This window comes from Dromaius novaehollandiae, chromosome 2 (genome assembly GCF_036370855.1).
Source record: "Dromaius novaehollandiae isolate bDroNov1 chromosome 2, bDroNov1.hap1, whole genome shotgun sequence".
Classification (NCBI taxonomy): domain Eukaryota; kingdom Metazoa; phylum Chordata; class Aves; order Casuariiformes; family Dromaiidae; genus Dromaius; species Dromaius novaehollandiae.
Window position 1 is genome coordinate 129,378,637 of NC_088099.1, and position 17,403 is coordinate 129,396,039.

At 40.1% G+C, this 17,403-nt stretch overlaps 1 protein-coding gene across 8 annotated transcripts in view; it reads left to right on the forward strand.

Annotated features, from left to right (window-relative positions):
* The window catches only part of NCOA2 (nuclear receptor coactivator 2), a 192,131-nt gene that overhangs the window by 97,761 nt on the left and 76,967 nt on the right, over positions 1–17,403 (forward strand). For 3 of the 8 annotated variants that reach the window (XM_064507411.1, XM_064507416.1, XM_064507417.1), the window contains 2 exons: positions 16,064–16,165; positions 17,133–17,305. In XM_064507411.1, coding sequence (XP_064363481.1) covers positions 16,083–16,165; positions 17,133–17,305 — 256 coding nt within the window. In that variant the 5' untranslated portion in view covers positions 16,064–16,082. Of the gene's footprint in view, positions 1–2,527; positions 2,684–10,916; positions 10,994–16,063; positions 16,166–17,132; positions 17,306–17,403 lie in introns of those variants that run through there. The other 5 variants (XM_064507415.1, XM_064507413.1, XM_064507414.1 and 2 more) reach the window with 5 other exon arrangements.

A 17,403-nucleotide genomic window follows, 5' to 3' on the forward strand; every position in this document is an offset into this window, starting at 1 on the left:
CACTTCTTCCAATCTTTAATGCAATTTATTGCTGTAGTGGTTCTTTTCTGGTCTCTCCTTTTTATTTGCATGTAATTCCTTCCCTAAAACTGAGTGTGTAATTATTGTGTTTGTTCTCACTATATCATAAGGTCTTTGAATTTTTCATCTTACGTTTCCTGTAAATATCAACAGTACAGTTTTAGCTCTGGTATCTGACTGGTCGGCTCCTTTTTGTTTTGTTTTTTGTTTTCCTTATGTTTATGCTTCACAAATGAAATATTTTGTGTGTGTGTGTTCTTGTGAAAGCTCATTTTTATTTCTAGTGCTTATCTCGTAATCTGTCTTCTTGAATATCAGAAATCCTCTCTGTAATCTCCTGGTTTTTTGCATGTTTGTATCATTTGCCAATTTAACCAGTATGTTTGATGCTCCTTCCTTCAGTTAAGGAACAAATATAGAAAATTTGTTTGACGATTTGTTCAAATAAAAGAAATTGAGTTTAGACTGCTAAGCAGTTCTTCATTCTATATATAATATAGACTTAATATATATATGTATATAACTTAAAGGCTATATGTATCTCAAAAGAAGATCATTTTACTTACTTTATATAGTGTGATATCTTAGAATGCAAAGACGTCCTAAGAAGGAACTGTCAAAATTAATATTCAGTTAGCGTGTACGTTTATCTGTCTGATTAATTTAGTCTGTAATACGGCCTCCTTACTGAACCAGATTGTTTCCTCCTGAACCTAGTTAGGATCTTTCTCACAGATGATCTCTAAGGCATGGGAGAAGGGAGGAGTATAAAAGAGGATTCGGCATGCTGCAGAAAGGGGTCCCATCCCCTGCTGCAGAAAACCTGTGCCTCAGCTCTCTGCAGCCGAGGAGCAGCGTTCCCTGCGGGCCCTCGGTCGGGGGCTGCGGCTTGCATCAGGTTGTCCCCAGGAGGAGAGGTGAACAGGGAAGGCGATGGTGGGTGTGGGGGATAGGCATTAGGTCCTCCCAATTTCCACGTTGTTCTCCTATGAGCGCAACCACAGTCTCTAACCTTTGCAGTTTCTGGAGGAACTTCAGACATTTATAATCAAGCCTGTCTGTAAGGAAAATAATCTGGTATAACGGGAAATGATGAAGGTAGCAGAAGAAATGAAAGCAATTCTTTTCCCCCCTCAAGATTTGGAAGGAAAGGGTGCAAAGCTGTAAAGAATTGTTTTGTGGCCTTCAAAATCATTTGATGATGTTTCATCCAAAGCTTTCCCAAACAGCTAGCAAGCCGCAACACTGTCAGGTGAAAAGCTGAGCCAGTCTGCGCTCTGCTCGCTGTCCAGCCTTGCCGGAGGGGGAAGGTGGACAAACCTGGGGGAATAAATCAGTTCTCTTCACACCCTGTGCCCTGTTTGCAGGGAAATGGGATGCTGGTGGAGGAAAAAAGGGGTTGTTCTGTTTTCAGTCTGTGAAATACTTCAGTCGTGGTAGGACAAAGCAGTGTGTCTGAGTGTATGTTATACCTTTTACAACGAGGAAAGGTCTGAACAGTAGTGTGCAAACCTGCCCGGGACTTGACACCCTGCTCTCAGGAAGCCTGGGAAGTTTAGGTAGGTTTTCCCACTGGACAGTAGGGTTAAAAAAATGCTTAGGATGTTTATCAGGGTGTTGAGTTAGAGCAAGATAAATGATGTTACTTTAAAAAAAAAAAGGACTCAGGCTGGAAGTTGTGGCGCAGATTGTTCATTTGTCCCCTCCAGTATTTGCATGCGAGTTCTGTGCTGGGAGGAGTTAATCCGTGGAGTGTTGCTGAGAGGAGAGTATTTATTGCAGCAGAACAAAAATTACAGGCAAAAATTAAAGTCCTCTGGGGGAAAAGTAAATCTAGCCTGCCAGATACCATGCTTAATATTCAGTTTAGCGTCATATGACATGTTTATGACTGGTGTGTGTGCCCCAGTGAAGGCAGAGGCCAGTGCCTGAAAAACTGTGTGTTGATTTTGGTGCAAGAAGTAAGGAGGAGTGCCTCTTGCCCTCTTCCACGTCAAACCAGTACAGTTTGCTTTGTGGCAGAGGAAGATACAAAACGATTTGGAGTGTTTGGGGTTTCTTTCGGAGTCTTACGCTGGCAAACAAGAGCGGAGGGAGGGGAGTTTCTCCGTCAGTTATCATGAAGCTCTGCTAATGTAGCTTGGGGGCCACGTGACTGCAGAAAAGGCTATTATCTCAATGAAAAGGAAACTGCTTTTTAGAGCAGCAGCAGAGCAGAAGCAGGAGGAATTTTCGAGTGCTCCACCATGCTGGATTGTCAAAGGGGGATCTCCCTGATCAGCAGTTAGGAAAGGATTAGTGCGGCTAGTTTGTCAGCTGTCATTAGAAGCAGATGACAGAGATGATAAGCTGCTGTGTGCGCACGTCCTCACTCAGCATGTGCTTTGGTTTACATCAAGACATAACATTGGCTTGGGATAACGGAGAGCTGGTATTTTTAAAGCAATAAATTTACTGGTTATTGTCCTTTTTTTTTTTTCTCCTCCCGCCCCCTGTTTTTAATAAGAAGCAAGTGTGATGGATGGGGAATTTATCTACATCTTGATCTGAAGACGCAGAAAAAGTAGTGAGATCTGTCTTGAACTGCAAAGGCTGTGGACGACGACAAGGTGTGTTTCTGAGCCGCTGGGACTTCGCTGTGGCTGGTGTTGCCTTTCTGCAGGTCCGTGTGCTCCTGCGCCTGCTCCGGGGGTGCCTGGGCTTGCTCGGGGCAGGGGCAGGAGAGGCTGGTTTGGGGGGGATGGGGACGGGATGGGACAACTAGGTTTTTTTCAGCAAGACAGTTAAAATATGTTCTTGTAACAAATACAAAGAGGTAATATAAATTTGATTCGCAAGTCTGTATAGTCCCCCTGCCCTTTTTTTAATGGCTACAGGTGTACTTGTGGTTGCCTGTGACAGTTTTATGGGTTTAGGGGCTAAATATATCTTATGCACAGGAAATATTTTTGTAAGCAGGTTTTCTGGCATCCAGAATAATACACAAACCCAGCTATATTTTCCCACTGTCAAGAGGAGGTGGAGCCCAAGAGTGTCTTTCTCATTACAGTAATAACTATTCAGTGTTTGGTAATTTTTATGTACATGGAAATGTGCAGAGTAAGTCAGACTGAGAATTTTTTGTAATAAAGCTTTCTCTTTCTGACCAAGACCTTAGGTAGACAAAACACACTGAAACATTTGCAGTTGTTATATAACTTTTTCAATTCTCTGATCTTAATAGTTTTCTTTACAAGTATGCGATCCTGTAAACAGAATGACATTCAGTTAATCTTCAGACCTCGTATCTATCTAATGGTTATGCGTGCTGATGTCATTAAATATCTTGCCAGTATTTACCTTTCTTTTAACCTTGGGTCGGCAATATTTAAAACTGCAGATTAATTAAATAATAATAACCCCCAGAAAAAGGTTAGATGGTATGGGAAGTCTAGTGGATGAAGTTAGTATGCGGTGGTGCCTGCTGGGGAAGTTCTTGAAGGCTTGGGGTTTTTGTTTTTCTGCTATACACAGCGTTAAGCCCAATACTGTTCTTTACCTTGTAGCAATAACAGTAATCCTGTACCACAAAAAAAGGACAGGACGAAATGTTTGGATTTGCTTAGGAGAATCAATCAAACTTCTCTAGGATTTATCCTACTGAGTTAAGGGCAGGATCGCAAAGATAGGTATAACAGGTCGTTACTGCAGCGTGCTGGCAGTTTGCTAAAAGTGTGTTTTCCCGGATACACGTTAAAAAGTGGTGGTGACTATAATGCTCAGAATCTGTTTAATAATTAATTAAATACATGCAGGAAATGCCTCAGTTTATTTTATTTAGGACTTTGAAAAACTCAGGCTACTCTGAGACAGAAGGGGGAAGGAAGATTTGAAATTACCGTAGTATGTGTTTGAAGATACCTTATTTCACACTGCGAGGCCACAGACATAAATGTAAACAAGCCAGCGCTATTTATTTGCTTGTTCCCTTTCGTTTCGGTTTGATTATTTTAATTGCGGCATACCTAGGTCCGGGCGCCCGGGCCCGCGGCGCGCAGCAGCGCTGCCGGGAGGCGGCTGAGCCGGTCACGTTCGCTGCTGTAGGAGCCGCAAGAACAATGAAACTTCCTGCCTGCTTGTTGTGTTCTGCTCCCTCGTTTCGCTTCGGAAGATGGAACGTGATAGCGGGGGCCACGCAGAGCTCGCTGAAAGGCTGGCTCCCGCATTTTCTAGAAAACTGGCTTTTACTGCTTGTCCCTGGCGAGTAATCGTTCTGGTATCATTTGCCTCGTGCATTTTTGGACACGTTAAGGCAAAAACAGGCAGTGCTTCTCACGTGGCTCTCAAACTGCAGTATTTTATTTCATAAGTAATTTCTCATGGTGTTCTGTGTAGCTTACATGAAGCTGCCGGCGTTATCTTTGACCAGGGTAATTTTATTTTATCCCTTGCCCACACTTAAAAAATTTAGTGCTAGTGTAGTCAAAAAGGTTACACTGGTAATATTCAGAAGTTGGTACTTGCAATTTTTTTTTGTCATCTCTGTAAGGTAAATTCCGTGTGCGTGGAAGGAACGCGTGGCTGCATTGCAAAATATACCGTATTTTAAAAAGCAATCCTTCTTAGGATGTCTATACTAGATGACTAATCTGAGAATCCTACTTCAGCGTTCCAGCTGCGATAACTAATAGCAAATGCCATTATCAAGTCAATTGGCTGGCTATTTTTTTGGCATCATTTTACATATTTACTTATATTAGTAACAGGGAAAAAAAATGAGGAAAGGTGTGACAACAGCACTGATTATCAGAATCTACTTCTTTAATAAAGTAAATAAATTTATTAGGATGCTGCTACAAAATAACCCCTGAAGGGTAAGGGCTGGTGTGGGCGGGGGCTCAGGACAGGCTCTGCAAGCCATGCTGCCTGACCTCAGGGAGGCAAACGAACCTGTGGAGATGGAGAATTAGGGTACCTGTGAGCAGATCCCGATGGTGTTGTCCTGCTGCCTGACTTCTCCGTTAGCTTTTCTTAGTCACGTGCGTGCAGCTGTGGCTGGCCTGGAAAAATGGCTGAGATGGACTGAAAATTAGGAGGTAAAGTTTTGGTCTCTGCAGGTGAGGGGGGGGGATTTGAAAATCCTTCTTTCAGAAATGGGCTACGCTCAAGTCCGTGAGTCCGTGGTCCACCCTGTGGCTGGCTACCTGATAGTTTGAGTTATACAGTGGGGTGTTGGAAATGGGCGGATACAGCACCTGGAGGTGCAACACAAGGCGAATGTCAGGGATGTGATGAAGATCCTAAACGAGGAAACTAACCACAAGTTTATGATACATGTATTTACTTTGCAATATGTGTTGTACCCGAGTCTCCCCTTTGCTATTCCCATTTCATTTTCTCCTTATGCGTGCTGCCCCCAGACAAAAAATACATCAACATGTTGTAGTGCTCTGGTTTTTCATTCCAGATAGCATAGGCTGTTGTGATTAAGCAACCATCTAATACAAGAGTCTAGTAAAAAAAATTCTATTAAAACTGCCTGGTAGTAAAATTATTTTTGTTACTTTTCCTTAAGTTTCACCAAGTGTTCAGTCCGAATAGTTTTAAATCATTATTTTTCACTACCGGGCTGTGTATTGCAGGCTTCTGGTCAGCTGCTTCTATGAACTTAGTGGGTATTTCTTTGCTTCTCCAGTGGATTTCAGTGCTTCTCTAGTATATTTAATTATTTTCCAAGATTCAAAATACATGGAATATACGCTGGTTCTTTCTTGGCAGTTGTCACTCTTCCTTACCATAAATGTTTTGCATTATCAACACCAATTAGTTTTGGTTTATTTTTACGAAGAGAGTAAAATGGATGACGGTGAACAGTCAGCTTTAATAGTAGAATACCCATGTTTTTCTTGGGCTGCAGGATACAAGCATAGTTGTGACACAGGCTCGTGGAGTGATTTATCTCATACAAAAGAAAGAAATAACAGTTTGACGTCTCTATCTAATAGTCTAGGAGGAAAACCCAAGCTACAGTGAAGTCAGTGATAAAATTCCAGTGCATTTCAGTTGGGTCATAATGTCCCCTTAGAGCTCTGCAGTTTTTTCAGAAATGTCATTTCTGCTGGTAGGGGTGCTGTAGCAAAGCTTACAGGGTATTGCCTGTAAGTGTTGTGGAGGCCAAAGGGATATATGGATTTATGAAGAAATTAGACACGTTTGAAAATAGGTTTGGAGGGACAGGGAGGGAAAGACTACTGTGGCTAAGGTGGTTCTTGAACTGCTGGTGGTCGGAAATAGAAACCTATGGAAGGAAGGATCGCTATTTAGTTGCTCTTATACTTTTTCCTGAAACATCTTCAATTGGCCTCTGCGACAGACAAGTCACTAGCTAAATGTTGCTTTAATTTGATTTATACAGCGATTCTTACATTTGTTTTATTTGTGAATAGTCTATATTCCTATAAATACAAAGCTTATAGCCACAAGTTTTTATTCCTTGGCAACTGACTAAATAAAGCAAATGACTTAGGTTTTCCTTTAAAATCTTTCCTTCGCAGCTTTTGTGCATCTTGCTGTTCCCTCAAAATGCACACGTTAACTCGTTTGTTCTTTTGCCTTCATGTGCTGCTTCTCCACTGTAAATGGGTGGTACGGATATGGGGGTGATTTGGGAAGTATCTGCTGGGGGATCTGCCTGCTTACGCACTTTGCTTTGGATAAAATGTGTGCTGGGAATAGGGAGAGGAACCTAGGGCTGTTCTCCCCCACAGCAGTGTCCTCCTGGGCTAAGTCCCTGTCGTCAGAGCCCTCTCCGAGAGCAGGGCTGCGGTGAGCGCCCGCAGGAGGACGCTGGATTTCCCTGGTCAGGTCCTCTCTCTGCACGGTAAAGGTGGAGACAACGGGTGTCATATCTTGAAAGAAGAGGGTAAGCCAGGGACCCTACTGAAAACATCTTGGGTATATAATTTTAAGATGTGGCACAAGATTTCTGAACCTCATATAGGTACCAGCTACATTTCTGAGTGAAACGACGATGTTTAAGTGAAGCTGAATTCACCTCATAGGGAGCAGTTAACATTGCTATGGCTCTGCCTCTTTGTAGATCTCAGTACATAGATTTATTTAACTTGAATATAGATATGCTTGACTTCATTCTATTCTTAAGTTGAAACTTTCTGGAATAAAGATGCTAGAATTCTTGATTCTGGAATTGAAACTTCTTTGTTTTAGCTGTTAGGTTAAATGCATACTTATGAGAGCATCTCAGTAAATATTTTAGAAGGAAGTGTGTGAGCATGTACATGTATCTTGTAGGTATGCATCTGTTAGGTTATTAATTCACCATCATAAAAATGTTAAAATATGTACTAGGATCCCCCTGGACATTGAATTGGCACTTTATTTTTAAGTGGGGCTTCCTAGGTGCCTGAGACTTAGGGAATCTCTCTGCATGTGTACTTGTGTGATTTTCCACCTCTTGATAACTTTTGAAGCCACTGGCCAACTTCAGCCAAATCTGACAAAAGGCAGATGTCTTAAAGTCAAGAAGTTTCACTGTGCTTCCTCGTAATAGGTGACTGGGGAGAAGAGAAAAACAAACCCTCTTAGGGCTGTAGCTAAGTGAAAATCTGAACCATGGGTTTGATTCATGATTAGATACAGAGAAGATGCAGAGAGCTGGGCCTTCCACGCTGCGGAGAAAGAGTCGGTAAGATTTTGTATTTGGAGTAACAGAATTACTCTTGGACTGAGGAACATGATTTTGATGAGCAATTTAGAGCTATGAAAGGTGGTATGCAGAGTATATGGCGCTAGTTCAGCACAAGCTTTGGCTATTGTTAGCATAGCATCTGGGTGGGCGATTTTGAGTAATACAGCCGTGCAATGCCACGCTAGCATGATCCTAGTGGCCAGGAGGACTGATACCTCTCTAGCTGTGTGCAGTAATTGAAACTGAGGTTGGTAAATGATGGAGCTCCAAGATTCAAATATAATAGATTCAGTAATGCTATATGTCATTGGATAAACTGATACGGAAATGACATTTTTTTCTCTCTGTCTTGCCCTCTGCTTTTTACCTGTGTAGAACTTACTTCTCTGATCTTCTTGTTAATGGAATGTGTTTTGTCTAAAGTAAACAGGACTTTATTTTTATGTGCATGTTAGCTGACTTAGTTGACAGGCAGTTGGCATAAGTTAAATCCTAATGTAGGCATGCCCATGATACAGAGATGCATAAATACCTTTGTCTGATGTGATCAGTTGTATTTTTCTGCCTATTAATTGGAGGTAGGCATCTTAAAAACCACACTGAACTATATAAACTTACTGGTATTGCAAGTAATGGATACACTGATATCAGTAATATTTATGAGATTAAAGAAATGTTCCTCAATCTGAATTTTGCGTGGTGCATTACACTTGTGACAGCAGTTATTTCACTGTTTGCCCCTATATAGTCTGTTTATATCCCTTTCTGGGTTGTTTTTTTTGGGGGGGGGGCGATCAGGGTTTGGAATGTTGTAGAGAAAAAAATATATAAGTGGACAAAGACAGTTTTGAACCTGAGATTGACAGAGAGCGTTCAGTAGCAGTTAAAATATTTAAAGTATGCTTAATTCACTGTTAAAATAGTTACCATGAACTTGAAATGAAGTCTATTGAAACACAAGTTTTATAATATTATCCTATGTATTGGTAGGTTTGCTTCATTTGTCAACTTTGCTATTCACAAAGACCTGCTTCAGATTGTAGTAATTTAAAATACTATGCTTCTAAATCAGTCTGATAAGTAAAAATATTAATAGTTGTGAACTAGAAGAAAATTTCTAGCTTAAATAAACATCTTACGTAGGAGTTTGGACTCCTCCTTTTCCACTGAAAACGTTTGCAGGCATATATTTTCTGCAGCCATTGTTTGATACCCTTCAAATGCAACCTAGAAGGTTGAATGGTTTTATGATGATTTTTGTGTTCTTTGCTTTTCTTTTTTTAAACTTACCAAGCCACCACAAACAGAAGGATGTCAGAGTGACTGGCATATACACAAATAATGTTTTGGTGGTTTGTTGGGTTTTTGGGTGTTTTTATGGGAACTTTAGTGGTATTAAGCTGCATTTCTTCTGTCATTGAGTAATAAGAATCTGAAATAGTTGTTGGTAAAGAGAGTTAGACAGGATCCCAGTCCTAAAATTATGATGCAGAGTTGTGAGCAATTTTTGTCAGTTGTACTGCATGTCTCCTTTCTGAGAAATTTAATGTTTTGGTGAAAACAGTCTTTTGCCACTTTAAAAGTGAAAAGGCGTGAACGGAGCAAAACTTACATTACGCAGAAAACCGGTACTTTCTTCCTATGGTATTTCTTCCCTGCTTTCCTATTAAAGCCTAGTCTTGCTATTCCTGGGCATATTAGAGCTGGTTGACGTAGTCTAATCCGTAAGCAGCTCAGTGACTGGCTATATTAACAGATTTAGCCTATGGGAATACAGAAAGTAGGAGCCATCTTACAGCACCGATGTCAGGCTGGAGGTTTTTTGTGAAGTCTGCAGCAGAGTTGTGGGCCTGTCAGACCTGTGGTTTTGAGTATCTGGGGGAAAGAAAAAAATAACTATTTATCTTTCTGGATTTAGGTGGGTTTTAAAGAAAGTGCTATTAAATACCAGCCTGTAACACTGAACATTAATATTAGCCGCTTATTAGATTGTTGCAGCATGTGTTAAAGAGCTGCTGCCCATTTGCAGCCTAATGTGTTTATCAGACGGCCTGCCAGTGGCATCTTGAAGTGTCTTTCAGCTAAAAAATTCATGAGCATTATTGGGTTTCAGTCTGAAAATGGAGTGTCTTCTTGTTCCTGTCCAATGCACCACTCTAAAGCCATTACACGGAAGTCGGAGGAAAGAGATCCTCGAGGAAGGAGCCTTCAGCTTAAACATTTGTTCGTAGGCTGTTACAGCTTTTTGCAGGCTGTGAGCAAAAATATGAGTAGTATGTGCTGGAGCCAGTTTGCTCTTCTTTTATATATAGGCTCAATTACGTTATCTAATAAATTATACTCCTTTTCTTAGTTCTGGCTTGTAGAGTTCAAGTGTAAAGTAGAATTTAGTAATTATTACCATAAATCTTATTTTAATGATATCCTTAATGGTCTCTTCTTCAAAAGAAGTTGTATCCTCTAAGTAACTAGTGTTATTTTGAGATCGAAAAGGCTACTGACAGAAAGACCAGGGTGCACATGAGATTTTAATACAAGTCCTTTTGAAGGTGACTTCAGAGTTTTGCAACTTATTGCTACCACCTTCCTCATTGGAATTATGTTCCATATTTTCACTTTATACCACGTGGCTGTTGCGAAGTGGTAAACGTTTTGAGCAGTTTCATCTGCACTAAAAGTAGTAATGTAGTGAGCAAGTCACTGCCAAGTGCATGCCATCCTCGCCTTCTCCAGGCGAGCCGAAGGCTGCGACACCTCTCCACATTAACTGTTTTCACATTCAGAAATGGACCCAGTGAACAAGAGCTCATAAGCAGGGCAAAAAGTTTGAAGAATCAGAAGTTGCCCGTGATTTCCACCTTTGCTCTGGCTCGTAGCAGAATCAGTTGTACGTAAGGTACATCAGTAATTTTGAAACTGAGCCTGAAAGCTTCTAATCATGAGAACTTCATGGTAAGAAGTATGAACTATAATGGACGTAAGTTTGAGTTTATAATTAACCTCAGCAATACGAGGTGTTTAGGTTGGTAAATTGGGCTGTTAGAGAAAATTTTAACTAAGGCTTTCACTGAAATGTAATTTTTTTTCCCTCAGGAAACGGAGTATTCCTGTTTGTTACTGTTTTATTACTGAATTAGAAAGCGACTTCCATGTTTAGCAGGTATATCTGTGCACTGCAGGTGCTGGTGTCCTGGAAGTGGTGGAAGCCCTGCTACCTCGCTGGCTGTCACGCGGTACTTTACCTTTTTCTTTGCTACTTTTCAGACTGGAGTAGCAGCTTTGAAGGTATAATCCTCATTTATTCTTTAACTGCATTTGTTAGGCTTATAATAAATCTGACAGTTTAACAGGCCTTGTTTGGAAGATGGCCTGCCCTGATAAGAGATAAAATGCACATTATCTTCTTCTACATTAACTCTGGATGATTAACTGGGTTCACTGATGCTGGGGATCGGTGCTGGAAGGTTTACTCTCTATGCCATGTTTCTTGGTGACATCTGAGGAGTGGAGGAGACTCCACAAATTCATGCAACTGATTTGTGCTGCAGTTTTTTCCTCTCCATCTCCTCTTTCATGTGGCCTCTGTTTTTCTTTTTTTCCTCCCTTGTGTTTTATTTTTGGGTTTACATTGTTTTATTTTTTCCCTTGAAAGATGAATGTCTTGTAAAAATACCATGTTTACTATTGCTTTATAGTTGGGCAAAAACATCACTCTGTATATTCTAACTTAGAGGAGTTTCTGGTAGAGGATGTGAAGGAGGATGTGCTGTCACAATGAGAGCAGAAACGATTGTTTTGCTACTGATAACAAGAAAGAATGAATTGAAACCTCTTTCCAGCTCTGTCTTTTCAAGCTCCCAACCTCTGGTAGGAACTAGAAAGGTCTCAATGACTATAATTACTAGCATATACTGTCCAAGAGTTTATTCATGTAATTTTCTGATTTTTTGATTTTACATTTAACATTTGAAAGAATTAGACTGAAATGTACGTGAATTTTTGAAGCTCAGGCATCAGCGTTGATCATCAGTCAGCAATAGAAGTTAAGCTCCTGTTTAGTTATTCTTGGGTTTTTTTGATAGGGCAAGTGGAAACAGCTCTATATTGAAATGAAAAATCTGCTACCAACACTGCAGGCAAACCACTAATCCCATAGTGGGATATTATGTTTCTGTTTTGGCGTATGCTACAACTACCAAACAACTTACACAATAGAAAAAGGGAGTGCCTGATATCGCAAGATTGTTCATTCTGCAAGACATTTATTCTAATTTGTCTTTGTAAGACGTTTTCTTGCAAATAAATACTGTTTTTGTGTATTATCTGACATATCGTGATGCCACTATTTCATTAACAAAAATATTTATTTCTGCACAGTTCAGTAATTACTGCCATTTTTGTTTTTATTCATTCCCAGTTTGGTTAGTACTTTTTTTATTCCATGCCAAACTAAGTAAGCCTTATCCTCTTGTTCTTGATCTGGTTGCAGATTTTTGTTTCAGAAGACCTGTGGTGGAGCAGATACTATGTTTTTGTTGCTTCTAAAATACTAGATGAACAGAACCGTCCAATTTCTTTGTCTTTCTTCTTTCTAGAAAATCCTAAAGAGAGGTATAAAAGGATCAGAGGAGCAGGATGAATGCTGCTTTTTAATCTGAGGTAGTTCCCTAGAGGGGATGATTTATTGGAGTAAAATATTTGAGCTTCTAATTTCTCATTCTGCTCTCAGTGGCGTCAGTTTTGATTGTCATGTTTCCTGGAAAAGCTTAGCGTATGCAAATCTGAGTTTTATTCTCTTATCTTGGAAGCTATCAGTGTGGTTCAAGAGCCAAAAAATATTTTGAACAACCTAACATCTAAACTTCTGTTATGAATTTTTGTATACTATAAAACTATATATAATAATGATTAACCAAGAAAGTTTGAGATGGATAGATTAATTTGTGTAAGGGGAGTTATGGCAGAACGTAAAAAACAGTGTAGGTGGCTAAGCTGCTCCTGACCCATGGATGTCCGTATGCTTAGACTCTTAATGTGTAAATTCAGGAGGTTCTTCCCTTTTGACTTGGAAGTTTCCTAGATGCCTGCTGTTCTGGTTCTACATGTGCCCAGAAGTGCTCTGTTCTGAAAAATGTGCTTTTAGTTTCTTTCTAAAGCTGCACTGAAGTTGTGGAGATACCCTGACCCTCTGAAGATCTTCATCTAATAACATGTATAGACCTTGAACATGCTTAATACACCAAGTGAACTGAAAAAAAAAAGATCCGAAATAGCTGCTTTCTTTTTAAAACACATGAAGAAACTGGGGTGGTGCTCGTCTCTTGGGCTCTACCTGTCCTTTTAGAGTTTTGCTCAGAAATGGGAGATACGGGTTTGCTACCCTCCCTAGTCTAAGGGATTCAAATCTCAATCCCTTGCTTCTCAATATTAAAATTACTTACGTGTAAGCTAAACTGGCTGTATTTTAAAGACTGTAAGAGTTAGTTGATCTTGCCCTCTTTACAAATGTCCAGTTTCAGCAAGAAGGTAGCCTGTGGGTTGGGAGCCTGTGCTGCACGGTGAAAAATACAGGCTTGAAACCCCTTTGAGAAGAGGGAACTGAATCTCCATCTCCCAATTTCTGGCTGTTCATTACACAGTATTATGCAAGAGCAAGGCAGTAGATTATCAAGCTGCAATTTTTAAAAGGTGATTCCTGATCATTTCTCCTAACTCAGAGGGTTTTGATTTCTGAATCCCAAGAGAACAGCAGAACTTTATACATCCCACTCAGACCCTAATCAGCCTCGGTAGGTAGGTTTCTTGCCCCATATCCTTTTGCTTTTAGTACTCTTACTGAAGAGTACTAAGCAGCTTTCATTCTGGCTTGTGAGATTTTTTTTTAGGTTGCCTTAGAAGCACCTAGCTCTCCACTTTCCTAGCTGCCTACCTCTGGATTTTGAATTCTGCTCTGGGGGACAGGCACCTAAAGCACAGCAGCTGTAGAGCCTAACATATAGATCTTTAAGCCATTGGATGTGATTTTTTTAACATAGGCATGGGGAGAGGAGAAAATAAATGCAGTAGGTGGTAGATTTCCAGAGAAACTTTATGATGAGTAAAAAACCAAGTAACTCATTCTAAGAACAAACTGATAATGCTGCTGAGAAGCAGGTTTAATAGTTTGTAAGTGCAAATAAAATAAAAACTGTTTGTTTAGAACCAATTGCTAACTTCAACATGGGGAGAAGGTCCTAATTTTAGAATAATGGTACCACTTTTATTCCCTTAAATACAGAAAGATGAAGTTTAGATGTTGTTGGTGGGAGGTTAGTTGTAACATGTCCTTCGAAGGCTCTTCCCACAGACGTAGTGGATTTCGTACTGAATAGCGTCAGTGTGAAGGGAAGAAGAGTCAAGCTATGTATTTGTGAGCTACAGATAAAACTTGAGTCCCGCAAAAATAAAGTTGTGTTTAAGCTGGAAAGACTAGATGGGATACCTCTGCAGAATAACCGTTCCTGCTTGCTTTTCTGGGCTGGGGTGGGGGGGTGGGGGTGTCTGGAGGGGGATGCGCCCTCTTAATGCTTACCTCTGACTTTTACTGTTTAGGGGGAAAACCTGTTGAATGTGTGACAGCTATTCTTGAATTGCTATGCTTGCTTTTCTCTGGAAAAAAATTGATTTACATTTCTCAGGTGTCATTTGGGAAGTCTGAGAAAAGGAGGGATTCCCCAGCTTAATTTCTCTTCTGAACTTCAGGGCACTATCTGAGTCTCACGCAGTGTTCACATGATCTCTGGAATGTCCTGCTTTCGTCATGATTTCTCTCAGCCTGGCTACTGAAAGGTCTGGTGCCTGAAACAGAGCCTCGAGGGCAGTTCCAGCTCTTCATGCCATAGGTGGAATTGCTGTCTCCTCACAACTTCTCTTTAATTATCATCACAGTTTTATTAATAGTGTATTTCTTCCTCCTCCAATTTTTGCTGCTTTATACTCGTGAAATTGCATGTACTCAAGTCAATAGCTAGCTTTTAATCAGTCAGTTAAATGTGTATTTCTGCTTTCAGATTTAAATAAAATAAGGACTTACTGTGAATGCTTACCAGGGCAGGAAGTGAATCGAGATCTGTAGTTGTTAAGGAACAGTCGTGTAACAGGCCTCACTGGAGGCTGCAGTGGGTGTTTCATACCCCGCAGCAAGGTCTGTGCTGGTGTGAGGCTGTGAATGCCCTGACTACAGCTGCAGGGCATTTCCCGGAACCACAGGATTTGTGGTGGGAAATCTTCCCTTCAAGCTGAGCTGAGCAGGTCTGTTCAGCTGCAGAACCTGGAAGTTCTTGCTGTTCTTGACGTGGTTGGTTCTCAAAACATTGGCAGTATATTTGTGTATCTGTGTATGTGCCAGGCCCCTGCGTTATGGTCCATGGGTTTATTTTTCTGTCAATCCCAAGCAATACAGGGCTGTCTGAAATGCCTGGAGACGTCTCCCCGCCATCATGCTTAGAAAGCTGGCAGTGACTAGGCAGGTGGTGAGCCAGGACCACCTTGTATTACAGGAGCTTCTTCATCATTTCCATTACCTCCCTATGCTTGTTTTGATGGTGTTTTCTATCTGAGGAATACTGTTAATTATTGAAGACTCTATGTTCTGGGGTAGGGGAGTTTCATGTGGTTGAAAGGTGCTTAGGGCACGCGAAGGCCAGTAGTTGGTCAGGATTTGCATGTGCTGTTTAAGGCCAGGATTATAACAAGCTTGTGTTGTTTTAACACATGATAGCTTGACGTGTTATTTTCCTTATGAGGTAGATTAAACGTACAAAATATTTATCAGTTCCTCAGTGATACCTAGTGCTGACAGATGTTCTGTTTCTACTATATTGTACATGTATTTTTGCAAACATTATGTTTTGATTTTCAACCATGTTTGATTTTCAGGCTGTGTGCGCTACTTTTTCATGTACCTGGGATACATGTTTCATTTCATATATTTCAATTCTGTGGTGTTTTTCTTGTTGTGTGGCATTACGGATTTTCCTTTGTCTCTCCTCATTCAACCTTGCAAAATCGCCATGAAAATTCAGCAGCCCAGGCACAAGATGTACTTATCTGTTCTTACATAACTGGTAACAGTGAAAGAGATGATAGTGCTTTATTTGCCCACCACAAATTTTGTTCTAAAGGAGTTTTGTAGACAATTTTGTAGGGTAATAAATACAGTATTTTTATTGGTACCTTTCAAACAAACTCTGTGGCAAATGATAGATTTGCAAAGTAAAAACTGAGCTGAGCATGGAACAAGAGACGTATAAGTACCAACAGAAGAACTCATGGCTTTTCCACAATAACTCTTTCCCTGTACTTTCTTCTTTTTAGTTGCTGATATGTGTTCAAGATGAGTGGGATGGGAGAAAATTCCTCTGACCCATCCAGGGCAGAGTCGAGAAAGCGCAAGGATCCTGATCAGCTTGGACCCAGGTTAGACCATTTATGTCTGAAGACGCTGAAAGGAACAAATCACTGCTAATAATTCTTATTCTTCAAATAATTAAAGAGAGATGACTTTCTTTTTCCATTTACTATGTGTAGCAAAACTAGGCTGTGGTCCTTCAACACATGCTTTACTAATGTAGCTCATTAATAAAATTGCCTGTGGTTTCCTGCTTTTCTTCTCGTTTAAAAGCTGCTTCTGAAAGCCCGTTATATTTTTAAAGGCAAGCAAACCAATCCTTTCCCTCAGCAAACAAAACCATACCTGCATGTGTTGCACGCTCAAAAATATCCAGGAATCAAACTCCACAGCTCCTTCAAAGATTTCTTCTTAGTTACAGACTGCCATTAGTGTTTGTTTCATCTAGTGAGGGGATATACTTGTTAGATGAGAGGGATTTTGTGGGTTAAGAAATTGAGTATCCCCCAAAAGCTATAAAAACAATGTGTGAGATAGCAATTTTAGACAGTATTCCGTAATTTCACAGCAGGGACCCCACGTTTATATGAAAACCTGTATAATTACTTCAAGAATGTTTGATTTATACAGTTTTTTTTAATGAAGACCTAGAAAATATGTTAAATATGCACATACTTTTCATAATTGTTAGAAAATGGCTAACTTTATGTTCTAGGTAGGGGGAATTGGTACTAAACTACTCTGATTCATTAATTCTGTGTTGTAGTTGCTGTTCTTTTGAACTGCATACCCCAAAACTTTTTTAAAGCAAAACATGACTGCTTGAAAAAATAAGCCATGTCTTTTTTAATGCTACTTTATTTGTTCCAAAAGAAATCTTTCTGCTTGAGAAACTTTCAAGTTGTATTTTTGTAGTGAGAGAGAGCAGTTCATTGTACTTTCATCAAATTACGCTCAAGCCACTTAAAACCATCTTTGAGCTGTCCAGGAGGCAAACAAACTGACATCAAATACATTTTTAAACTCCTCTTTCAGCCCTAAAAGAAGCACTGAGAAACGTAATCGTGAGCAAGAGAATAAATACATAGAAGAACTTGCAGAGCTGATTTTTGCAAATTTTAATGACATTGACAACTTTAACTTTAAACCTGACAAATGTGCAATCTTGAAAGAAACTGTGAAGCAAATTCGTCAGATAAAAGAACAAGGTAAGAGGACTAATTAATTGGCTTTGAATATTTTAACTTCTTTGTTTATTTTTATTTTGTTTTTGCATACCTCTTCAGCTTTTCTTCAGGAAATTTCC